This window comes from Chiloscyllium plagiosum, unplaced genomic scaffold, assembly GCF_037043375.1.
Source record: "Chiloscyllium plagiosum isolate Xiang-an unplaced genomic scaffold, Cpla_swu_hap1 HiC_scaffold_24, whole genome shotgun sequence".
Classification (NCBI taxonomy): Eukaryota; Metazoa; Chordata; class Chondrichthyes; order Orectolobiformes; family Hemiscylliidae; genus Chiloscyllium; species Chiloscyllium plagiosum.
The window spans coordinates 45,769,790-45,794,448 of record NW_028270162.1 but is presented as its reverse complement, the minus strand read 5'-3'; the positions used below and the strand labels follow the sequence as shown (position 1 = coordinate 45,794,448).

The 24,659-nt window shown below is 43.4% G+C and overlaps 1 protein-coding gene across 5 annotated transcripts in view; it reads left to right on the top strand.

Annotated features, from left to right (window-relative positions):
• Positions 1-24,659, top strand: part of susd2 (sushi domain containing 2) — a 209,274-nt gene that overhangs the window by 148,902 nt on the left and 35,713 nt on the right. For 3 of the 5 annotated variants that reach the window (XM_088000119.1, XM_088000122.1, XM_088000123.1), the window contains one exon: positions 19,941-23,336. The exons of the other annotated variants lie outside the window; for them this stretch is intronic. In XM_088000119.1, the coding sequence (XP_087856245.1) occupies positions 19,941-20,013 (73 nt within the window). In that variant the 3' untranslated portion in view covers positions 20,014-23,336. Of the gene's footprint in view, positions 1-19,940; positions 23,337-24,659 lie in introns of those variants that run through there. 5 annotated transcript variants of the gene reach the window in all.

Below are 24,659 nucleotides of genomic sequence, written 5' to 3'. Positions count from 1 at the left end.
CTTCTCTTGTTCTTACATTTCTATGGAATGTTACCTATAAATCCTTTAAATCCACTATGATTCGAGCCCATCAGTTAGCTGCCTTGCACAATATTTATGGCTATGTTATCATTGAATGACTGTGGTATTAGAAATAACTTCTTGGATTACAATACTGCAGCTTTTATGTCTATGTACATCTCACTGATGTACAAAGTACAGTATAATTTTAAGACCACAAATATGGGAGCAGAAGTGGGCCACTTGGCCCATTCAGTCCATCTCACCATTGAATCAGATCTCAGCTGCTCTGATATTCTCAGCTTTCCTGCCTATTCCTCATAACCCTTGGTCCTCAGACTGATTAAAAATCTGTTTGTCTTAGCCTTAGATATACTTATTGACCCAGCCCTCTGTGGTAAACAATTCCACTGGCTCACTATCCTCTGAGACACATGTTTCTCCTCATCTCTTAGTCTGCTCCTTACTGTGTGATTATCTCATCTGGTTCTAGACTCTTTCAAAAAGGGGCAATAACTTTTCAGCCTGTACCTTGTCAAATCCCCTTTTTCAATAAAGTCACCTTATTCTCTTGAGCTCCAATGAGTGTAAACGCAAACTACTCAACCTGTGCTTGTAAGAAAATCACCACAAAGGTGGCCCAGTGAATTACAGAATCCCTATAGTGTGGGAACAGGCCATTCAGCTCATTGAGTCCACACCAACCCTCTGAAGAGCATCCCACCCAAATCCATTTGCCTACAACCCTGCATTTCCCATAGCTAATCCACCTACCCTGCACATCGCTGAGCACTATGAGTGATTTAACATGGCCAATCCATTTAAGCTACATATCTTTGGACTGTGGGAGGAAACAGGATCACCCAGAGGAAACCCACACAGACTCAGGGAGAATGTGCAAAGTCCACACAGACAGTCACTTGAGGCTGGAATTGAACCTGGGTCCCTGGTGCTGTGAGGCAGCAGTGCTAGCCACTGAGCCACCATGCTACCCAGATCTGCTCTAGACTGTGCCTAATACTGAATTATCTCTCCTTAGTTAAGGCACAAAACCTGTTTGCAGTTTTCCAGTTGTGGTCTGACCAGTGCCTTGTGCAGTTTTAGTAAGATCCCTCAACTTTTATACACCATTCCCTTTGCAACACTGGCTAATGTTTCATTTATCTTTTCTAAGACATGCTGAAATTGGATTCTAGCTTCTTTGATTCACACATCAGGATCTCTAATCCTTCTATATTGCAGCTTTCTGCAGTCTTTCCCCATTTAAATAATATTTTCTATTCTTCCTGCCAGAGTGCAGAACCTTATTTTGATTTGGCCAGTCTGAGAGGATTTGACTTTTGGTGAGCCTTGTAAAGTAGATTAAGGGATGGTGGGCCCCACCTTCCCCTCTACAAAACCAAGCTCTTATTGAAAAGGAGCCCAGGTCATCTGCTGGTTCCCCTTGGTATTTCTCACATTGGTAAGACCAGGCAGGCTAACTTGAAATTTCTCCTGAGTGAAGCTGAGTAAATAAATGAGCTTATAAGATTGTGTGTATGTCAGGCACAATGATAAGTGATGCACAGGAGTACAGAACTGGATGAATGCAAAGTCAAGAATATCAGAAATAGGGAGGCCATTCTCCTCTTTGAGCCTGTTCTATCTTTGAATCAGATCATGGCTGAGCTGAAACTACCTACTTTTGCTCTGTATCCCTTACCAAAGCAAATTCGATGTAATTTTTGTGATTTTCAACAGACCCAACCTTAACAGCATTTTGTGGAGAAAAATTCCAAATTTCCTCTGGTCTTTCTTTTAAAAGTGCAGGTAATAGGGAAGGTAGATTAAACGTAGGCCTGTATTTCAATGGGAATGGAATATAAAAGTAGGGAGTTATTGGTAAATCTGGATAAGGCACTGGTCAGACAACAACTAAGTGTTCTCGCTGTAATTTTAAGGTTATACTGCATCGTTCTTAACTCCGCCACCAGAGGGAATAAGTTGCCTTTATCAACAATATTAAATGATCTTCTCAGAGTGAACGAACACTGGGTGGTAGGCCAGAAGAAGGTTTGCTCAGAGTGCGAGACATACTTTGTTTTAAATAGAACTGGTGTAGAATTTCTCTCCATGTTATATGTTTAGAGCTTTCCTCCACAAATGGTAGTGGATGCTGGATCAATTGTTAATTTTTTGTTAATCAAAGGTATTAAGGGATATGGGCCAAAGGCAGTTAGGCCACAGATCAGCCATAATCTCATTGAATGGTGGAACAGTCTTGAGGGGCTGAATGGCCTACTCCTGTTCTTTTGTTCATAGGAAGACAATTGTGCCTCATTCTGGACTGTAGTCAGTGAAAGGATACATCATGTGCTATGCTCAATGTGCTGTCAATTTGATATCAACCAAAGTTAAAATAACAGTCCCCTGTCTGTTCAACATCAATATAAACAGCACCAGAATACAACAAGCCAACATGAGGAATGAATTTTTCTGAAAAGCCTTCTGGAAGGTAGGGTGCAAATTCCCACAGGGGTCTACCCCTCCTCTAACCTTGCAGTGGAAACCTGGAATAACAAAGGATCAGCCCTCAATGTTGAATGAGTCCAGTGAGAAATTTTCTTTGTGAAGGATTAAATAGGCTGGGAGTTTACAGTTTTGAGAGTCAGCACTTAAGAGGCTTTCTACATAAGACTGACAACAACTTTGGCATCTCTGTATGCACAGTTAAATGTGGAAATCCAGAAGTCACTGTTTATGACCCATAGTTGATCCAACCATCACAGAGGCCTGGAATTTCCCTCACAGGTTCTTTTTGTCTGGAATGGTGTGTGTGTGTGTGTGTGTGTGTTCGTCCAGCATTGCGATCAACATTTAGAAGATTACAAGATGAAAGATCCTTCAGTCCTCAAGGCACCCATTCCCTTGTATCCATTGTCTCTTGCCAGGTCATGCCCCTTCCTATCCCAAAGCCCTTTGTAGCTCCTCAGTCAACTTAATGCCGACTGGAGAACCTTTCTCTCATGGCAAAAATTCAAACCAGATGATTTAACATAAACTACAACGCTTTTGCACACTTGGCTGGCTGTTGAATTAAGATGGTAAGAATTATTTAGTCAAGAGGAGCTGATTTATAACAGCCATACTAAATTATACCTACAGACGAACAACCGCTCTGACTCTAAAAAACTAATCTTATAAATACAAAGTTTCATTCCATCAGAAGAATATTGGATAATTTAGAATTCATAAACAATTTTTATTTTATTTTTCAAAGATTGTTAATCATGTTCCAGTTTCTTCTGTATTCCCATCTGTTAGTCCCAATCTTCATTTCACTTTCTGTTTAACAATAAAAATGTGAGCTAAAACCCATACCTTTAGCTTCCTTCTTGGTTGTCTGCAGGAATTCTGCAATCTAATTATTTGATCAGCTTCGTACCTTGTTGGTGGATATCACAAAAAACCCTTTAAATCCTGCCAAATTCAGAGTATGTTGGAATAGAGAACATGCCTTAAAGTTACAAAATCTTTGTAGGCAGCTTTCATCAAGGTCAGTAGTGGGCACATTCTTGTCTCTGCAAAACCTGGGCAATGTTTCATACCTGTTATTGCACTGAGAATGGAAATAATAAGTTTTTGACTTTTTTTTCCAAACTCCTGATGACACAAAGATCTAACTATGGTTTAAAAACTCTCTGAGCTTGCACTCAGCTGAGGTTTGCACGGGAAACTTGGGGCATGGGTTTAACAAGTCATATTTTGGCGTTGGCCAATCCACTTGATGAATTATCTCAAGGCCTAACTGTAAATGGAGGCCCTTTCCTTTTGTTGTAAAGTGAATTGTTGTCATTATTCAGGAGTGTAGGAACAGGAGTAGGTCATTCGGGCGGCACGGTGGCACAGTGGTTAGCACTGTTGCCTCGCAGTGCCTGAGACCTGGGTTCAATTCCCGCCTCAGGCAACTGACTGTGTGGAGTTTGCACGTTCTCCCCGTGTCTGCGTGGATTTCCTCTGGGTGCTCCGGTTTCCTCCCACAGTCCAAAGATGTGCAGGTCAGGTGAATTGGCCATGCTAAATTGCCCATAGTGTTAGGTAAGGGATAAATGTAGGGGTATGGGTGGGTTGCGCTTCGGCGGGTCGGTGTGGACTTGTTGGGCCGAAGGGCCTGTTTCCACACTACAATGTAATCTAAAAAAAACTATTTTATGGTTGATCTGGATCGTAACTCTAGTTATCTGCCTTGGGTTCCAGATCCTTTGTCAAACCAAAATCTGTCAATTGCAACTGTCAAATTTTTAATTGATCTTCATCCTGAGCAGCTTTTTTTGGGAAGAGAATTCCAGATTTCCATCCCAGTATGTGTAGAAGTGTTTCCAGACATCATTCCAAATGGCTGAGAACTAATTTTAAGGCTAACTTCAATCCTTCCTTGTTCTGGATTCCTCTTCTCAATGTTTAGGATGGCATGGTGGCTCAGTGGTTAGCTCTGCTGCCTCACAGCACCAGAGTCCCAGGTTCAATTCCAGCCTCAGGTGAGAGTCTGCACATTCTTCCCATGTCGGAGTCGGTTACCTCCCACAGTCCAAAGATGTGCAGGGCAGGTGAATTGGCCATGCTAAATTGCCCGTGGTGTTAGGTCCGTTAGTCAGAGGAAAGTGGGTCTGGGTGGGTTATTCTTCGGAGGGTCAATGTGGATTTGTTGGGTCGAAAGGCCTGCTTCCACACTATAGGGAAGCTAATCTAATTGCTGCCCTCATAAGTTTGGCCATCTTATTAATCCCCCTTTACTCAGCTCTGCTCTAAGAAGGATGATCCCAGCTTTTCTCTTCACACCACGTGATCCCATTGCTGTTTGGCTTTTTGTCACATCAAACAGGTGGTCCTCTCTCTGGTGTGATGTCCTTTTGCTTTCTGTAACAGTTTGAAATGAGTACATGTACTAAGCTAATTGTTGCATCTCTTCAATACAGTATCTGCTCCTCCCTTTACAATAATATTGGGAGTGGGAGTGAAGAGCTCAGCTCCTAAGTTAATCTTTAGTGATCTGTACCCTCTTCCTAGTTGTCTGCTGCGGAAAACCTCATCTGTGCCTTTGTTACCTCTGGACTGAGCTATCTGAATGCTCTGAAGAAGGGCCATAGAGTCATAGAACTATACAGTATGGAAACAGACCCCTCGGTTCAACTCGTACATGCTGAGCAGATATCTGAAATTAAACCAGTATTTGGCCCATATCCCTCTAAACCCTTCATGTACCTATCCAGATGCCTTTTAGATGTAAGTATACACGCGGCACCCTCTGCATGAAAAAGTTGCGCCTTAGGTCCCTTTTATATCTTTGCCCTCTCACCCTAAACCTATGCCCTCCAGCTTTACATTCTCCCACCCCTGGAAAAGACCTTGTCTATTTCCCCTATCCATGCCCCTCAAGATTGTATAAACCTGTATAAGGTCACCCCTCAGCCTCCAACGAACCAGGAAAAATAACACCAACCTATTCAGGCTCTCCCTATAGGTGAAACCCGCCAACTCTGGCAACAGCCTTGTAAATCCTTTTCGAAACCTTTCAAGTTTCACAACTTCTTTCCTATAGCAGAGAGTCCCAAAATTGAATGCAGTATTCCAAAAGTGGCCTAACCAATGTCCTGCACAGCCACAGCATGAACTCCCAACTCCTCTACTCATTGCACTGACCAATAAAGGAAAGCATGCCAAACACCACCTTCACTATCCTATCTACCTGTGACTCTCTTTTCAAGGAGCTACAAACCTGCACTCCAAGGTCTCTTTGTTCAGCAACGCTCCCCAGGACCTTACCATTAAGTGTATAAGTCCTGCTTTGATTTGCCTTTCCAAAATGCAGCACCTCACATTTATCTAAACTAAATTCCATCTGCCATTCCTTGGCCCATTGTCTAACTGATCAAGATCCCATTGTAATCTGAGGTAATCTTCTTCGCTGTCCACTACACCTCCAATTCTGGCGTTGTCTGCAAACATACGATACCTCTTATGTTCACATTCAAATCATTAATATAAATGACAAAAAGCAGTGGACCCAAGACCAATCCTTGTGGTCACAGGTCTCCAGTCTGAAAGGCAACCCTCCACCACCACCTTCTCTTCTACCTTCAAGCCAGTTACTAGTCCTCCCTGTATTCCATATGATGTAACCTTGCTAACCAGTCTAGCATGAGGAACCTTGTTGAATGTCTTACCAAAGTCTATATAGATCATGTCCACTGCTCTGCCCTCATCAATCCTCTTTGTTCCTTCTTCCAAAAGCTCAATCAAGTTCTTGAGACATGATTTCCCATGCATGAAGCCATGTTGACCATCCCTAATCAGTCCTTGCCTTTCCAAACACATGTAAATCCTGTCCCTCAGGATTCCCTCTAACAAATTGCCCATCACTGATGTCAGGCTCACCAGTCTATAATTCCCTGACTCTTTCTTACCACCTTTCTTAAGCAGTGGCATCACATTAGCCAACCTCCAGTCTTCTGGTAGCTCACCTGTGACTATCAATGATCCAAATATCTCAGCAGGGGGCCCAGCAATCACTTCCCTAGCTTCCCACAGAGTTCTAGGGTACAGCTGATCAGGTCCTGGGAATTTATGCACTGTTGTGCATTTTAAGATATCCAGCACCTCTTCCTCTGTAAGATGGACATTTTTCAAACTGTTGCTGTTTATTTCCTGACATTCTCTATCTTCCATATGCTTCTCCACAGTAAATACTAATGCAAAATGCTTGTTCAGTATCTCCCCCATCTCCTGAAGTTCCACACATATACTGCCTTGCTGATCTTTGGGGGGTCCTATCTCTCCCTCGTTATCCTTTTGTCCTTAATGTATTTATAAAACCCCTTTGGATTCTCCTTACTCCTATTTAGCAAAGATATCTCATCCTCTTTTTGCCCTCCTGACTTCCCTCTCAGGTATACTTCTACTGTCTTTATATTCTTCAAGGGATTCACTTGACCCCTGCGAATACCCAAAATATGTCTCCTTCTTTTTCTTGACCAAAACCTCAGTTTCTCTAGTCATTCAACATTCCATACACCCACCAGCCCCGGACCCAAAACATTAACTCTGTTGTTTTTCCACAGATGCTGTCAGATGTGCTGAGATTTTCCAGCAATTTCTGTTTTTAACTCATTGGTCTTCTGACCGGACATGCATCCTTTGTAAACTTGAGCTCATACCAAGATTTGCTGCTTGTGGTTGAGGGTGAACCAAGTCCAGTTCAACCATCATCCCTTTGACACCGACCTGCATTTACATTTTTTGAGTTGTTCTTGGTGACTTGGTGAAGCAAGGTCTTGTGGCCTGTTTGTTTGCATACATTTTTAATGAGGTATTGCTGCATTTAGTATCTCAGTGAGAAACATGAAGTAGGGAAGAGCTGTATTGTTGCTTAATGAGACAGAGACACAGAAAAATGCAGAAGAGAGTTAGTCAGTGTGTGTATCTGGGTGTACCAGAGAGTGGAGACATGGATTCTTTGGTAAGATATTTGACAAGAATGCTGTAAACACACAATGGGGAATTTGTGCTTGCTCTGAAGTTAATACCATAGAGTTTAGTTTGCAGTTTGTTTTAAATGCCAAAAGGAGAAACACCCATTAAAGAAAAAACACATAATGCAGAAATTTGCCAGAAGGAATCAGGTTGCAGCTGTTCCAAACCGATCAAGAAGCTTTGGCCTGCAGGTTATAGTAAATCTTCATTTGGGTTTCGAGGTGGAAGAATAACAATGGGATAAAAGGAAAATGGTTAGCTTGAATTCTTTTCTGTTTTTTGTAATGAAAACATTTCAAACTTTTCATGTGTTATGATATAGTGCACATTTTTCTCATTGAGTAAACATTTTATGCATTGTAGTAAAAGTACACTTGCAGACTCTTGTAAACGTGTTTGGTAACTGACCTCCACAGTTAACCAAAGAACAAAGTCAGGGTCTACCAAGTCAGATTTCAATCTAGGATCTGACGTATTTACTATTAACATCAGTTAGGATCAAAACACTGTTCCATTGTAAAGTGCTTCTGAAAACCTGCCTCTCTTTGACTGAGCTTTTGGTGATTTGTTCCAAAACTTCTTATGTGTCTCGGTGTAAAATTTAGTTTGATAACACTTTTGCTAAGAACCTCCAGGACATTTTGCTAAGTTAAAGATGCTGCATTCATGCTAACTGTTGCTGTTGTGTTTATTCCCTCCTGAGTTAGTGACATTGCAACAGGCAAGTAAAATTGATGATGATCCTTTTCATGTTTCTTCAAGCAGAATGGCATCTCCTGTAGGACAAGTTAACATGGCTGACATTCCCATCATCCTTCTGTCAGATATGAAAGATTTCATTGCTAAACAATTTAAATGATGGAAAAATCCATCACAAAGGACTAAATGGGTGAAACAAAGGAGTGGCTCAAGACAGTTTACAAACCTCTCAAAGGCTCAGAAAGCAAGTAAAAAAGAGCTTACATTTAGCCATAAGCATCATGGAGGCCTACTGTTTAAATTCCAGTCTGTGCTAAGGAAAGAGTTGCGGCAGATTATTAACTAGTAGCAGGACGAGGTGGGTAAGATTGAATGATGTCATGATGTCAGGATCCCACTGCTTCTGGGGCAGATTTGAATTTTCAAAGGGACGGCTGGAGAAGGAAATGGGAGGTTTGATCAGCTCCAATCGATGGCTGATTGAACTCCTTTTGTGTTTCCGGTTGAAATCTCAAGTCTTCAATTAATCGAACCCAAACAATCTGATGCATACTAGTGTACAGCTGTCAGGGTTTGCAACTTGACCATTAGATTAGATTAGATTAGATTAGATTCCCTACAGTATGGAAACAGGCCCTTCGGCTCAACAAATCCACACTGACCCTCCGAAGAGTAACCCACCCAAACCCTATTCCCCTAGCCTATACTTACCCCTGACTAATGCACTTAATACTGTGGGCAATTAGGAATAAACTCTCTAATTGATCTATCCTGGAGCTTCTTGCATCATTTCCAGAGCTTCTTTTGTTGCCATGGACACTGTCAGTCCCCAAGGAAGCTGGCCTTTCACTTCAGTAAGGCAGCAGCAGGCCACATCATGGCCGCCGCCTACCTTAGCTACAGGTGTCGGGTATGGCAGCTCCCGCTTCTCACTGTCTGTCCAATGGGGCTATTTGAATTTACAGGTAGTGTCACAATAATAACACGGCTTGGTTGCAAGAATAGGACTTGGAATACATTGGGTGTCAGGTTCTCAGCACTGCGCTGAAAATCGAATTCCTGCAGGCTAGTGCTGGAGGTTTCATTTTTGCCGGGCCAGAGGAGTTGAGAAATTGTCCAATATTCTCATTCTTGAGGGCTGCTCAGGAATCCATGCTGTAAAATGCACTGGTGTGCATGCAGAGTGAGGGCAAGCATCAGGCATTGAAATTCACATGGAAGGAATAATCACTTGATGAAGGTGGAGACGAACTGTTGACTATGACAGACTGTACCTCAGTTCATTCAGCAATAGATCACTGTCCAAAACAAAGCAAAAAACACCACTCAGACTTCAGCACCACATGAGAAGCAAATGTTCTATTGCAAGGTGACTGCAGCCATTTTGAAATTCTATAAGCACAGATGCAAAACCGTTTGACAAAAGGATTGTACTGTGTGAATTGTATTGTAAACAGAATCCCTGGCAGGAAATAGCTTTCAATTGTTGAACAAAAGCTATCTCCAGGTGTATTGAATATCCTTTAATCTAAAGTGATGAGTGAGGGCACAGTGGAAAAACCACCTAATGCAGTAAAGCAGACTCTCTCCATTGTGTACGGCCACTCCCAGGTATCTCACAATAAGAAAGAGAAAGTGACAGGTCCCAGGTGCCTGCTACCTCGACTAGGAATACTCGACTGAGGAAATATCAAGTGCAATTCTGTTTAAACCTCCTGGCAGACACCCACGTATCTCCTCCCAGTCTTATACAATACAGCTGCTTCAAGAGGAAGAAAATACATTGAGGCTATTGGTGCTGTGGACTGCACCCACCTGTGCAGTGAGTTATAGGACAAGGGGTTAGGGGTGTTGATCAACACAAAGTGAGGATGCAGCTCACAAGTTAAGTACAGACTGGGAAGCCAGCTTAGTTCATCCTGGAATTAATGAGAGATCCAAGTGATTCAGACACTTTCTGAAGAACAGTCAACACTCTTGGTGACCATTAGCCACCCTTCTGCCACAAATAACACTGTCAAGGAACAGGTTAACTGATTGTACCACTGTTTGTGCGTAAACTGGCCAGTATTTGCGTAGTGACTTTAAGTTTAGTATTGTTCCTAATAGCTGCGGTAAATGCAGACATCTCTTTCCAATTCGCTTCCCCTCTCCACGTCCACCTCAAAAAACTGTTCATCTGTCTCCTGAGTAACGCTAAGGTCTTTGGCGTAGAAATCAGTAATCATTTTGCTAAATTTTCAAATGAAAGGCAAGGCCAAAAGGCCAATTATTTCAGAACTATGGCTGAAAGAGATCTCTGATTGTCATCAGATGTTTTATTGATGTCTGCCTGAAGCAGATAATATGTAGTGCTGTTTCCTGAGACAGACAGTTTCGTGAATTGGGCCACTGTGTATTCAGGACACACCTTTCAATAAGAAGCGCTAGCGGAGCCCAGCTGCATCTATGAAAAGCTACCTCTGCAACAACAGCGTCAGCAAGTTATATTTGTGCAGTGCCATTAAATAATAATAAAACGTCCTGTTTTATTTCACAGAAAGTTGAAGGCAAAATTAGGCTTTGAGCCCACATAAGGAGACGTGAGACCGAATAGTCAAAAACACAGTCGAAGAGTTTGAAGGAACTTCTTTCACCTTCTCAGCAGCCGTAGCATTGTATTCCTCTCTCTGTTCTGCTATCCAACACACTTTGTATGGTATGATCTGCCTGTACTGCACACAAAACAAAACTTTTCACTGTACCTTGGTACAAATGACAGTAATAAATCAAATAAAAATTCAATAAGAGAGAAAGGTGAGGATTAGAGATGGAATTCTAGACATTAGGGCCTTGACAGGACAAAGCCTGGCCACCATGCCTCATGAGGTTAAATTTGAAAACTGTGGTGCTAAAAAAACACAGCAAGTCAGGCGACATCCGAGGAGCAGGAGCATCGATGTTTTGTCGATTCTCTTGCTCCTCGGATGCTGCCTGACTGGCTGTGCTTTTCCAGCACCATACTTTTCGACTCTGAACTGCAGCATCTTCAATCCTCACTTTCTTCAAGGGTTAAAATCTGTACTGCTTAAAGGGCCAGGGGTAGAGTAGAACAGATACCTGAAAGGGTTACAGAGATTGGGTAGAACCAGGCCAGAGGGAAATTTTAAAAAACAACAATGAGATTTTCCAAATTTGGCAGCTTAACTTGACTTTTTGGCTAATTTAGGTCAATGAGTACAGGAGTGAGAGGTGAATGAAAGTTGGTGCGAATGGAAAAGAATAAGTATGTGGATGGAACTGCAGCATGGAATGAAGGGAAGCCGACTAGAGGTTTATTGAAGTACAATCAGAAGAGACCAAAAGTGAATTAAAGGGACTACTTCAGATTTTGATGCCATTGTCTCTTCACCCAGAGAGTGGTGGCTGTGTGGAATGATCTCCCCCAGAGGGCAGTGGAGGCCCAGTCTCTGGATTCATTTAAGAAAGAGTTGGATAGAGCTCTCAAGGATATTGGAATCAAGGGTTATGGAGATAAGGCAGGAACAGGACACTGATTAAGGATGATCAGCCATGATCATATTGAATGGTGGTGCAGGCTCGAAGGGCAGAATGGCCTACTCCTGCACCTAATGTCTATTGTCTATTGTCTGTTGTCCACTCAAAGGCTTGGTCATAACTGAGGCCAATAACAGGTTGAAAAAAAAATTGAGGGAAGCCTCAATGGGAGAAAAATGTTGAATATTGTGGCTAAGCATCCTGCTCTGAATCCGTACCTACAATGTACACTTTGGTTAAGGATAGATTTCAGATACACTTGGACCCATGAATGTTCTGATGAGCTGTCTGGTGCTTGTTTAAGGACCTTTCTTGGAAATGGTGGTCTACTCAACCCAGTATTTTGGAATCTCAATGTGGCCTGAACAACTAAAAACAAAACACACTGTTATGTAACTGTGTTTGTTATCCCACTTTACTCTGGTAAAGTGACAGCTGCTGGAGTGGCTCTGAGGAAGGTCCCTGGTCATGTAGCAGTGCCTTTCATTACCACAGATTATACCTTATAGGAGATGTGCACAGTAAGACTCCAAGGAGCGTTTCTGGCGTTTTGGAGGTTGTGACTCCAATCAAGAGGAAAACCAGGTGCACTGTAAAACAGACCTCCTGGTAACCATCACTCATTTTCCACTGCACATGAAGAAGAATTTCAATTTGTTTCATCACCTTGAATAGCTGGTAATAGTTGCGTGGAAGTGTAAAAGGAAATCCAGAGTGAATAGTGACATTCTCAATGAAATAGATTTTAGGGCTTCTTTAAGAATGTTCCATGTTTAAGGAACCAGGTCGAGCCAACTTTAGAATTTATAAAGCATTCCGTCAGCTGGGATTGAATGAGTAGCACTTCATCCTGATTCAGATACTCATGGGTTGTAGTCCTGTGCCTGAGACTGCAGTGTAAAACTGGGATGTTGCTAAACTGTTGCTGAATCATTCCTGAAATGAGGAATCCTGTGACACTATTCAAAAAAAGAGCAAGGGCACTCTCCCTGGTGTTCTGCCCAACATTTCTTATTTAGCCAACATCTCTATAATTGATTATCTGGCAGCCATCCTTCTGTGGGAGCTTGCTGTGCATAAATTACTGACTGCATTACAAATGAGATGGCAAATCCAAGTGTTTCATTGGCTGTAAGATACTTTGGGAGAACCTGACTTTATAAAAGGCACTATATTAAAGCAGCCCCATGCTTTTCTCGTCTGTTTTCCTTTCAATCTGTCTTTCTCACTCTCAGAGTGATGTTTTTCTGATGTCTGACAGTATCTCCTCTCTGCTGCCTCTCTTTAGAATAACATGGCTCAGTGCCAAGTCTGAGGCAGAGAGAGGATATTATACCTCTCTTACGGCACTGGTTTGTTCTGGAATTGAATTGAATTGAATTTATTGTCCCGTGTACTGAGGCACAGTGATAAGCTTTGTCTTGCGAGCAATACAGGCAGCTCACAGAGTTAAATAGCATAGATAAGTAAATAATAGGTAAACAGCAGCAAAAACAAAAAAAAACACAGGTACAGGTGAATATTAAGAGTTTGTGAGTCCATTCAGTATTCTAACAACAGTAGAGTATTAACTGTTTCAAAACCGGCTGGTGCATGTGTTCAGGCTTCTGTACCTTCTCCCCGATGGTAGAGGTTGTAGAAAAGCATTGCCAGAGTGGGATGGATCTTTGAGAATGCTGGTGGCCTTTCTTGACAGCGGGCCTACTGGATGGATTCTATTGACGGGAGGTTGGCCTTTCTGATTGTCCGGGCCGAGTTCACCACTCTCTGTAACCGTCTCCGATCCTGAATGGCACAGATGCCATACCAGGTAGTGATACATCCAGACAGAATGCTCTCGATGGTGCACCTATAAAAGGATATTCACCATCATGTCAAATTTCCTCAGCTGCCTGAGGAAGAAGAGACGTTGTTGGGCCTTTGTAACCAGTGCGTTCACATGAAGAGTCCAAGAAAGCTTGTTGTGGATGACCACTCCCAGGAGCTTGACACTCTCCACTTGTTCCACCTCTGTGCTGTTAATGTGTAGAAGGACATGAATAACATCCCACCGCAAGTCAATAATGAGTTCCTTGGTTTTGTCGGCATTGAGAGCTAGCATGTTCTCAGTGCACCATTTTTTCAAATCTTCCACCTCCTGTCTATTCTGTTTTGTTGCCATCTGAGATTCAACAGACTATGGTGGTGTCATCAGTGAACTTGTAAATGACATTAGTCTGGTATTTGGTAATACAATCATTGATATACAGTGAGTACAGTAGGGGGCTGTGTGCATACAGATTGCCCCACTCTGCCTTTTGCTGTTTTCAGGCTTCATATGTGAGTTTAAAAACTGTACGTGCTGTATGCTGTACGTGCTATTTAACCACTGGGGTATCACAGCTGAACCTGTCCCTGACCTCTTCTGATGTCCACGTGTGTACTTTCTGCTGAAGTCACCAGATAGCGAGCTGGAGTGGGATCCGGGATCATATTTAGCCCTCATGCTCTCCCCCACCACCCCACCACCAGTCCCGCTCCAGGTCAAAGAGAACAAGGCTCGAGTACGATGGTGGATTGAACCTAAGACAACACTGTTTGTACAGCTCAGTGACATCCTTTAATCATGAGGCCATTAGGAAGGCTGCATGCTGTGTTAGCAGTGTTACATTAAGAGATGGCTTTAACGGAGTATAATACTCCTGTGTGTACTATAAATCAATGGGGAATAATTGGAAGAATATCGTACACTATCACCACATTTATCATTTATAACCTCACTATAGTTCTATGATTTTTGAAATGTTGCTAATTAATCACGTGGAGATAACAGATAGTCGTTTGAAACACATCTCCTCTTTTGGGCTGTCGGGAATATTTTTAACACTCAGTTGTACTGTACATTAATTCCTGCCAAACCAGGCCATTTTTTTATTGTGGATCAGTGGTGCTGGAAGAGCACAGCAATTCAGGCAGCATCCGAAAAGCTTCGAAATCATTTTTTTATTGTGTCTTATGTCAGTGGGTGAGATGAGGGAGTGGTGGTTTGTGCGTTGGACAAATGGAGCACTCTGTTTAGTTGGTTACCTCAGTGATTTGGGGACTGCTGAGTGTGGCATTGGGAGTTCTCTGTCATTCAGACACTTTAAGGCAAAAAAAAGACTGATAAGTTAGATTGGTTCAACTTGAACATTTGCAAGAGAGAGATAATCGGTTGAAGCTTTCTAGCTTGCACTTATCACAATTAAACTAACTTTAGAAAGGGACCAGCAATCTCTGCAGCATGGAGTGCTGGTTGGTTGGACTATGTTTAGCCCGGAGAGCCAGCAGTAGCTGTAAACTGTGGTATAACTGATTAACTTCTGACTGAATAGTTTCAAGTTGCTTAGTTTGAATGTAATTGGATAATTGAGATTGACAGATAACAGCTCCTGCTCCATATTCTAACAAATCAGCCCTCTTTTCTCAAGCCGTGTAAATTGGTGTTTCCATTATAAAGCTGATTTCCTTGTGCTTCTGTCCTGATGAATGCAAGATGAAAAGCTTCAACTTCGTGTTAGTTTTTTAGCAATGTTTAAGTTCTGTGCCACCAAGCAAGTAACGGCTATATTCCACAGGTTACTCATCTGTGTCCTAACATGAACTACAAGGTACGTCAGCAACAGAATTAAACTATCGTGCTCAACAATCACATTGCTTTCCTTTATTAACTGGACTAACCAATCACTATGGGGATGTTGGTTAGCCACAGTACAGATGCAACTGTACCAGCTTCTTCTGTCAACCATTTAAATGGAGGTACCAACCCAATGAAAATGGAAGTTGACACAAGGATATAATTTGTTCATGGCATAGCATTTGCTCAGGATTGAAAAGCCACAAGTGCGTACGAAAATATCCCAAGGTGCGTCCAAGGCTTTTGATTCGTGGAGCGACATAAAGAGGTACAAGGGCAGGTGAAATGATTTTACGGAGCACCCTTGATGAGGGCAGGTACAGAGGGGCTGAAGTGTAGGGAGGAAATTGGAGACTTGAGGGCTAACTGCCAACATGGAGTGATGGTAAACGGGAATGCATGAAAGGTCAAAATTGTCGGCATGTTGAAATCTCGGAGGGTTGTAGGGCTGGAGGGAGGTTACTTGTTAAGTAAATTCTTAACTAACAAGAGAGTCCAAGGTTATGAGGGTTAGGCTGGAACATAGTGTTGAGGTCACAATTAGATCAGCCATGATTTTATTGAGTGGTGGAGCAGCTGGAGGGATTAAATGACCTACACCTGCTCCCATATACAGGAGGGAGGGGACGATGTTGAAAATAAGAATGCAAGTGTAATTTGATTAGATTAGATTCTCTACAGTATGGAATAATTGCCTCCCTCTTCCACTAAGGATAGTTTATCTTAGTAGACTCATATAGTGTGTATATTCTTCCTGCTCAGTGGCAGTTGGAGCAGAGGGAGATACCTAATGCCACCCCGTTCTAATGGATATTATGGAGTGTTAGACTTCTAAATGCAAGAATTGTTTTCGGAGTGTAGAGAACCTGAGATTTGATGTGCCCTCTTCAGTTTCCAAATAGTGTGTTGTGCTTGTAAGCTTCTTTGTCCACAGTCGTCAACCAGTTGATAAAGTATTGGCTGTCTACTGTAGTCTGTCATAGTGATACAATTGGTGAGAATTCTCATCAGCTTCTCATGGGCTCACACACCATCAGCTCCTGGGAAGGCAAGCAATGTCTTGACGCAGGAAGGTGGATGCTGTGTCCTGGTTTTGGACAGAGTTCAGGTATCGGTAAAGAAAACTTTCTTTATGAGGGTGCAGTTGCCTTTATGCAAGGACAGGCCATTGAAGACCTTATTGAAAATTAAAAGGAGGAAGTTTTACCTTGTCTATTTCTAAAATAGCAGTTAAATTAGCTGCTGTCTGATCTTTAATAATTCAGTGTAAAAATATCTTGAGGTTTCTTTAGTTTGAGTCTCCAGCTGCAAGGTGAATGGATTTAGGTGCGTTGACCATTTTAAGAGCATAATTGTATGAACATGCAGCCAGATTAAATGGAAAATATTGCAGGCGCTCGGGAGTTCAAACAATACTCAAAAATAGTGCAACTACTTACAAGGTCAAGCAGCATGTGTGGTTAAAGGAACAAAGTCAATGTTTCAGGGAAATGGTCATTCATTAGAACTGAAAAACATGAGGGATTTAACTGGTCCTAAGCAGGTACAGGGAAAGGGAGAAAGGGTTCAAGAAACAAATAGGGTTGACAGCAGGAAAGATTGAATAACAAATGGGATGAAGTTATGGGATAAGTACATTAAAAGGAAACAATAAATGGGCCAGACTGGAGGAGGCACGCAAGGAATAACAGAATCATTACACACAGCAGCTATCTGAATGCGAGCAATGGTTATCATCTGAAACTTTATACACCTTGATCAGACCCCCCTTTTATCCTTCTCTGCTCTAAGGACTTAAAAACCCAGCCTATCCAGTTTTCATAGTTGAGTCACTCCAGTCCAGGTAACATCCTGGTGAATCTCCTCTGCACCCTCTCCAGTGCAGTCACATCCTTCCTACTGGATTGTGAGCGGAACTCTACACAGTATTCCAGCTGTGGCCTAACTAATGTAGCTCCATCATAACCTCTTTGCTGTTGCATTCAATTCTTTAACCAATAGCGACCAATATGCCTTCTTATTCACCATATCTACTTGTGCTGCCAACTTCTAACATCTATTGACATACACACCAATGTCTCTTTAGTACTTCCTGTGGCCAATACCCAGAATTAGGCTATTCAGTATTCAATCATGGCTGATGTGTTTCTCAACCTATTCTCCTGCCTTCTACCCATTACCTTTGATCCCCTCACTAATCAAGAACCTATCTCTGTTTTAAATCCACTCAATGGCTCGACCTCCACTGCCTTCTGCAGCAATGAATTCCACAGAGACATCACTGTCAGTCTGAAGAAATTCTTCCTCATCTCCGTTCTAAAGGATCACTCTGAGGCTGTGCCTCGGGTCCTAGTCTCTCCTACTAGTGGCAACATCTTCTCCACGTCTACTCAGTATTCTGTAAGTTTCAATCAGATCCACCCTCATCCTTCTAAACTCCATTGAGTAAAGACCCAGAGTCCTCAACCACTCCACATATGACAAGCCCTTCACTCCTAGAACCATTCTTGTAATCCTCTTCTGGACTCTCCCCCCCCTCCCCCGGCACATGCGCGTACACACACACACACACACGTACACACACACACACACACGTACACACACACGTACACACACACACACACGTACACACACACACGTACACACACACACACACACACACACACACACAGACACAGACACAGACACAGACACAGACACAGACCCAGTCCAAGGCCAGCGTATTCCACCTTAGATATGGGGCCTAAAGGTGCTTACAGTATTCCAAGTGTGGTCTGACCAAAGGCAGTATTGGTTGACGAGTCATGTTGTAAGTTATCAGGTTTGCGGAGCACACTTGCCTCTGCTGGTTATGGAAACTACAACTGGATTTTAGGTTGATCCAGCCAGTGAAATGTCTTCAGTGCCAGCCTTATCCCTGATGAAGTCGGCTGTCCAGTCAGAGGGGTGGCAGCTGTACTGTCCCAACAGCGCCACCAGGAGTGGTGGCTAGTGCTGGGATTGCTGCAGTCCAGGGCCAGCCATGGTGGAGAGAGTTAAGGGTACAAGTAAGTGGGTTTGGGGATCACTGGTGCCAATCAGGCAAGCCTCTGTAAGGGAGGCATTGAGAAAGTTAGTCACAAGGATTGGGTAGTCTCCCAATGAAGGTGTCTCTTTCTCTTGGCATTGGCCTCTGTGGGCCATAGGGTGCTCCATCATTGGAGATGTCTTGAATGCATCCACGGGGAGGCTGTGAGGCTTTACAGGATGTGAGGTGTCCACGGTTCACATATAAAATTCCAGGAAGAGACCCCATTAAGTGCCTATTAATTAGCTACAGCTGAACCTCAGGAGATAATGAGGACTACAGATGCTGGAGAGTCAGAGTCAATAAAGTGTGGTGCTGGAAAAAGCGCAGCAGGTCAGGCAGCATCCAAGGAGCAGAAGAGTGGATGTTTCCAGCAGGACCCTCCACCAGGACCTGAAAAGCTATAACATGGGGTGGCCCGGTGGCTCAGAGGTTAGCACTGCTACCTCACAGCACCAGGGACCCAGGTTCAACTTCAGCCTCGGGCAACTGTCTGTGTAGAGTTTGCACATTCTCCCTGTGTCTGTGTGGGTTTCCTCCAGGTGCTCTGCTTTCCTCCCATAGTCCAAAGATGTGCAGTTTAGGTGAATTGGCCATGCTAAATTGCCCGTAGTGTTCAGGAATGTGTATGTTAGGTCCATTAGCCGGGGGGTAAATATAGGGTAGAGGGAATGGGTCTGGGTGGGATACCCTTCAGAGGGTCAGTGTGGACTTGTTGGGCCAAAGGGCCTGTTTCCACACTGTAGGGATTCTATTCTATGTCTCATTAGTTCTAGTGTAGGGTCTTACTCAAAATGTCAACTCTTTCGTCCTCAGGTGCTGCTTGAGCTGCTGTGCTTTTTCCAGCACCACACTTTATAGACACCCTGCCACCCCCCCAACCCACCCCACCCCCCCCCCCTCCACCCACCCACCATGACAACGGAGCCTCAATTGGCTTAAGGATGGGAAAACTGCCCACCACTGCCAAATATATCACTGATAGAGATGGGCAATAGGTAGGGCCACCACCCCTAGGAGATATTGCAATTGAAACTGTGGTCAGCACTGAATTCAACAACTTCAGGTCATAAGCCTATTATAACGGACATTATTGTTGGTGACTTTATTTTTTCTTCAGCTGCTCTAGCTTCATTTCTTTACTTGTCCCATCATCATGCCCTTTTGCATATTTTCCTTTAGCTGCTCCTGCCTTCAAAACTACCTCCGCTCTCCTCTTTGATCATTCCTCCCCTCCGTGCCTCCATACTTGCCAAGAGCCTGTCACTGTCCTAACCATTCCCAGTCGTGACAAAAGGTGATTGAACCAAAATGTTAACTCTGTTTCTCTCCGTAGATGCTGTCGGCCCACCAGCCTGTTCCGCTGAAACCTCAAATCCACAATTATTTTCAGACGGTCTCGCTGGTCCTGTGTCTTTTGAACAAGCACGGAAAAACAATATTCATCATTTCTCTTTCTTATCCCTTTTGCAGGAGAAAAGCCAAAATGGCTGCCACTTCTCACGAGTATCAAAACACCAACACGGAGAAAACTGAGAACATGTGACCCTAGGGAATGAACCCCAGCCCCATCCCCACCCTTGGCATGGACAGCCCCCTCCCTCACCACCCTCTGATTTGCAGTCAGCCCAGCAAACACTGTCTGGGAGATGGATCTCTCTCTCTCGCTTTTTAATTTCAGAAGCCTTCGGAAAAAGGGATTACGCACTTTTCAGAACGTGGTGGATAATCTTTCAGACAGCTGTGGGCCAACTGTTGACAAATTAATTGCGGCTGCATGCTGGTTACAGGAATTTAAATGATCATTTTTTTAAAACATCTAATGCCTGCATATGCTGGGACCGGCCAAATCGTTCATTCAGTTCAGCCTGTAACAATATCAATACCAGCCACAGGACTGATTGCTCAGTGCAAGGCTGGTCTGGTTGACAGGATTGGGAGTATCGATGAGTTTAGATTTGTCAGCGTACTGATTACTATCCTCAGTCTGCTGCGAACTCTGACCTTTCTGTTCCTTCCTCCACTCTCTATGGTTCAACACCCATCCTCAGCTCTGGCTTTACTTTGAGGACTGCAGAGAGGAGGGAGCTGAGGGCAGTCCAGTACTTTTGCAGTTGCACAGAGAGATCCTGAAGTGATCAGTAGAACCACATAAAAGTTGTAGCATGGAAAGAGGCCATTTGGCCCATATGCCTGCACCATTTGAATAAACCAGCCCTCCTCCCCCATTCTAATCCACTTTTCAGTCCTGGTCCCAGGTAACAGTGCTTCAGGTACAGATCCACAGTCCTTTTAAATGGGGTGGGAATTTCAGCCACAAATACCAAACTGGTCAGTGATTTCCAGATCCCTATCACTCTCTGGGTGAAAATGATTTCCCCCTCTCATCTTCTAACAATTACCCCTCAGCTTTCACTGTTCTAAGGAAAACAATCCTAGCCTCTGCAGTCTTTGCTTATAGCTTCCATTCGCAAGTTCTCGCAACAATTTCTTCTGTACTCTTTCTAAAGCAATTTTTAAAAAATGGGATGAGGGTGTTGCTGGCTAGGTGGCCTTTATTGCCCATCCCTAATTTTCCAGGTCAGAGTTAACCATATTGCTGTGAGTCTGGAGTCACATGTAGGCCTGACCAGCTAAGGATGGCAATTTCCCTTCCCTAAAGGGCATTAGTGAACCAGATGGGGTTTTACCAAGATTCATCATCAGGCTCTTAATTACAGATTTTGTTTTAATTAAATTTAAATCTGCCCTAGTGGGATTTGAACCTGCATTCTCAGAACATTACCTGGGTCTCAGGATTAACAGTGCAGTGATAACACCACTAGGACATCACCTCCCCTGAATTATATCCTTCCTGTAATGTGATGACTGCAAAGTGAAGTCCCATAAATCTTTCTGACCTCACTATTGGTTCAATTTCTGTATTCTTCTTCTAATTTTCTGAGAGATGCAGGAAAAGGTTCACTGGATCTCCATTGGCTTATTCTCTTTTTCAAAGGGGGCACGTTATATGAATCATGTGACTTTTCTGCACTCCATGGTGGTGCTGCTTTTCACAGTTTTGCATGATAAACACTCCAAAGGCTAACCGAGCACAGTGGAATTTCCTCCACACCACCCTGTCTGTACGGATTAGAATTTGCAATGCATTCAAAATCCTGCTGCCAGGACCAAGCAGGGGTCTTGAAGACCTGATTGTCAGTGGGCACCACTGGCATGATCTTTCCAGGGGTGCCCGACGAATTGGCAACACTCACCATCCCCTTGAGAATGGGCTTCTGCTACTGCTCATCCTGGCAGCTATGGAGTCCTCTGTCAGACCTTTTGGGAAAGATGGGGACCACAAGGATGCCACAACCCAGACCTGCCTTCAGGGAGATAGATTCAGAGATGAAAGGCCATTCAGCCCATGAATCACACTCTCGGTGGCTCTTTGGGCTGCAGATGTGGTGACCCCCCTCTTTGACATTTGGTGGCTTGGACACCAGTGGTTGCGTAGCCTGCCATAGGAGGGCACCTCCATGGTGACTGGTAGCTGCTTTGCTAGCGGCAGAAAATGCCAGCAAATGCTCTCACCCTCAATTGCCCCTAATTCTGACTTTAACATCTGGAACAGAGAACCCATTTTACCCCCTCCCTGCCTCTCAAAGTTTGTAGGGGATGGTTTTTGGTGTTTCTACCCAATTTTGTTGTCTTGCTGTTCCCTCTCTTCCACAGTGGAGCTGGGAAAATTCAGGCCCAGCCCCAGTGATAACCACAGGAGAGATTCTCGTCCAAATAACTGTGGCTGTGGGGGCTGTTCTTGGATTAAGAGCATCAGATTTGAGTGGACACTTTTGTTCACCTTATGCACACACCTCAACAGCTGTTGAAGGTTAATTCACTCTAAGGTGAAGGTCAATGCCTATGCCAAAAGCAAGTCTGGTGGTGGTGGATCATTCAGTTGGTGGAGACAGTGATAGGAGGCAATTGCTGTCCACTTAAGGCCTCATCCCAATGCTGCTGGTATGCCCCCAATGGAGGGTGTGGGGGGGGATTTGTGATTTGCTTGCAGCTTCTGGCTGGTAAGAAGGACATTGAAGAAGGTGGGCATTGTTTTTAGACACACATTCAAAGGCACTCTGTGCTCGAAGAGGAAGTGGGTTTCGGGAATTGGGGAGGGAGGCCTATTGAGAGCCATCCTCTGTCCTAGATTGCTGCTGACCCTGCCCACAACACCTCTCTCTCCATCAATCTCCTGCCATTGGTGTCCAATAATGATGGTGGTCCTTGGGTGGGTACAGTACCAGTAGCAGCCACCACCTTCTGAGTGGCACTGCTGAGTTAATGGTCTTTGACTGGCCGACAGCTTTAAACTGTCAGGATGCCTGGGGTCTTTAGAGGCTGGGAAGACCCAGTTAAATGTCTGATTTGAACTTAATGTGACAAACAGAAGTGACAAGGGACTTTTGTCAGCTGATGGCTGAGAGTCACATCACCTCTGTTAAATACCACTGCAAACTTCTTCCAACTAGCAGACTGCACGCTATATTCACCTGATCAGGTGAATCAGCATTCAGGTTCCAAGGAGTGACAGGATAATACTTTAAGACTGTGTCTCTCACTTACACCTATGTCATTGATTTTCTCAACTAAAAATGAGAGTTTTCTCAAAGAGATAACATCTAGCCAGCTATGTTCACTTTATAGCATTGTGTGATTGTTGAATGTAGCAGCTTTTCAGAGTTCTTTCCTAAGTAACCTAAGCTGCCATTTTGTGCAATAAGGCTATTAGTTCAATATGTAACATTGTGCAGTCTTTTTATATGATTGAAAATATCATTTACTGCTGACTTGATTAAAAACAACACAAATTTATTTTTTATCTGACATATGTATTTGCTTCCTTTGACTTTGCTAGCAATGTGCAATTTATTCCACTTTAGTGTTTTCACTGTTGTTGCTGTCACATGGAGTGCAGTCATCACTGGGTCCTGTCTCTTGATAGCAACTCCTCTTAGTAAGCCCAGGAGATTCTTCACAAAGAGGGTGTTGTCTCTCAGGGGTACAGTTTCACTAAGATCTAACTTAATCAAAGAACAATGAACATTACAATCAGCAGGTTCCTTACAAAGTGAGTCTGGCCTCAGTGGAGTTTTTAAGTGGGGGAATGAAACAATAATTATTAAATTTAACATTCATATTTGTCATATTATTTCAGTAAATACCATAATTGTTTTGACTTAAGAGTGAGTGCAGTTGGTATATGCACATTACTAAATCTAACCGTTGAGAAATCCAAACTAATGTGCATGCAACCAAACTGAGGCAGTAGCTAAACTGCAGCAGCTTTGCATTACGTTAGCTCCTTCACTCAATCATTTTCTGAACCATTTCCAGCCCACTCTGCTCAATTAAACAATTTAATCAAAATCTGGGGAGGTTGTTGAGACATAGTGTAGTGACTGTAATGAGGTCAGCCAGATGGACCTCATAGACTATGAGTTCCCTGATTGGGGCTGTTAACCTGGTCCAATCAGATATAAACAGGAGTGCCAAACAGGAGTGTCAGACATCCTGTTCACTTTGAGAGCTGGCTGTATGGGAACTGGATCAGTGTCAAGGACTCTCCATGTGTAATAAAAAAAAGAGGAAAAAAACCAGGAGTGCCAAACATTTTGTTCACTCTGAGAGCTGGCTCTGAGGGAGATGGATCATTGTCAAGTGCAATGCACATGAAAATAAAGGGTGACTGGTGACGGGTTACCTCCCTCTGTAGAGTTATTTCACATGGAGTCATACAGCACAAAAACAGGCCCTTCGGCCCAACTCGTCCATGCAGACTAGGTTTCCTAAATTGAGCTAGCCCCATTTGCCTGCATTTGGCCCATATCCCTCTAAACCTTTGCTAATGATAACTTTTGACTTATCTTGCACCAGTGTCCCAGACCAAATTTACCCAACCACATCATCCCCCTTCAACACAAACTACACATGCCAACACTTGGGGTTATTTTGGAAAAGGAAGTGGGCAGAAAAAATATCTTTGTGGGCTACGTGTAACTTTTTTATTAAATAAGAATGAATTATATCTGTTTTTGTTGTGCTTAGTAAACAGAAAATATCTCCCTACCCCCTCCAACCACCCCGGTCTTTGTGTTTCTGAGTGAGAGTGGGAAACTGATTGGTGTATTGAATTGTGGGCCATGCCCA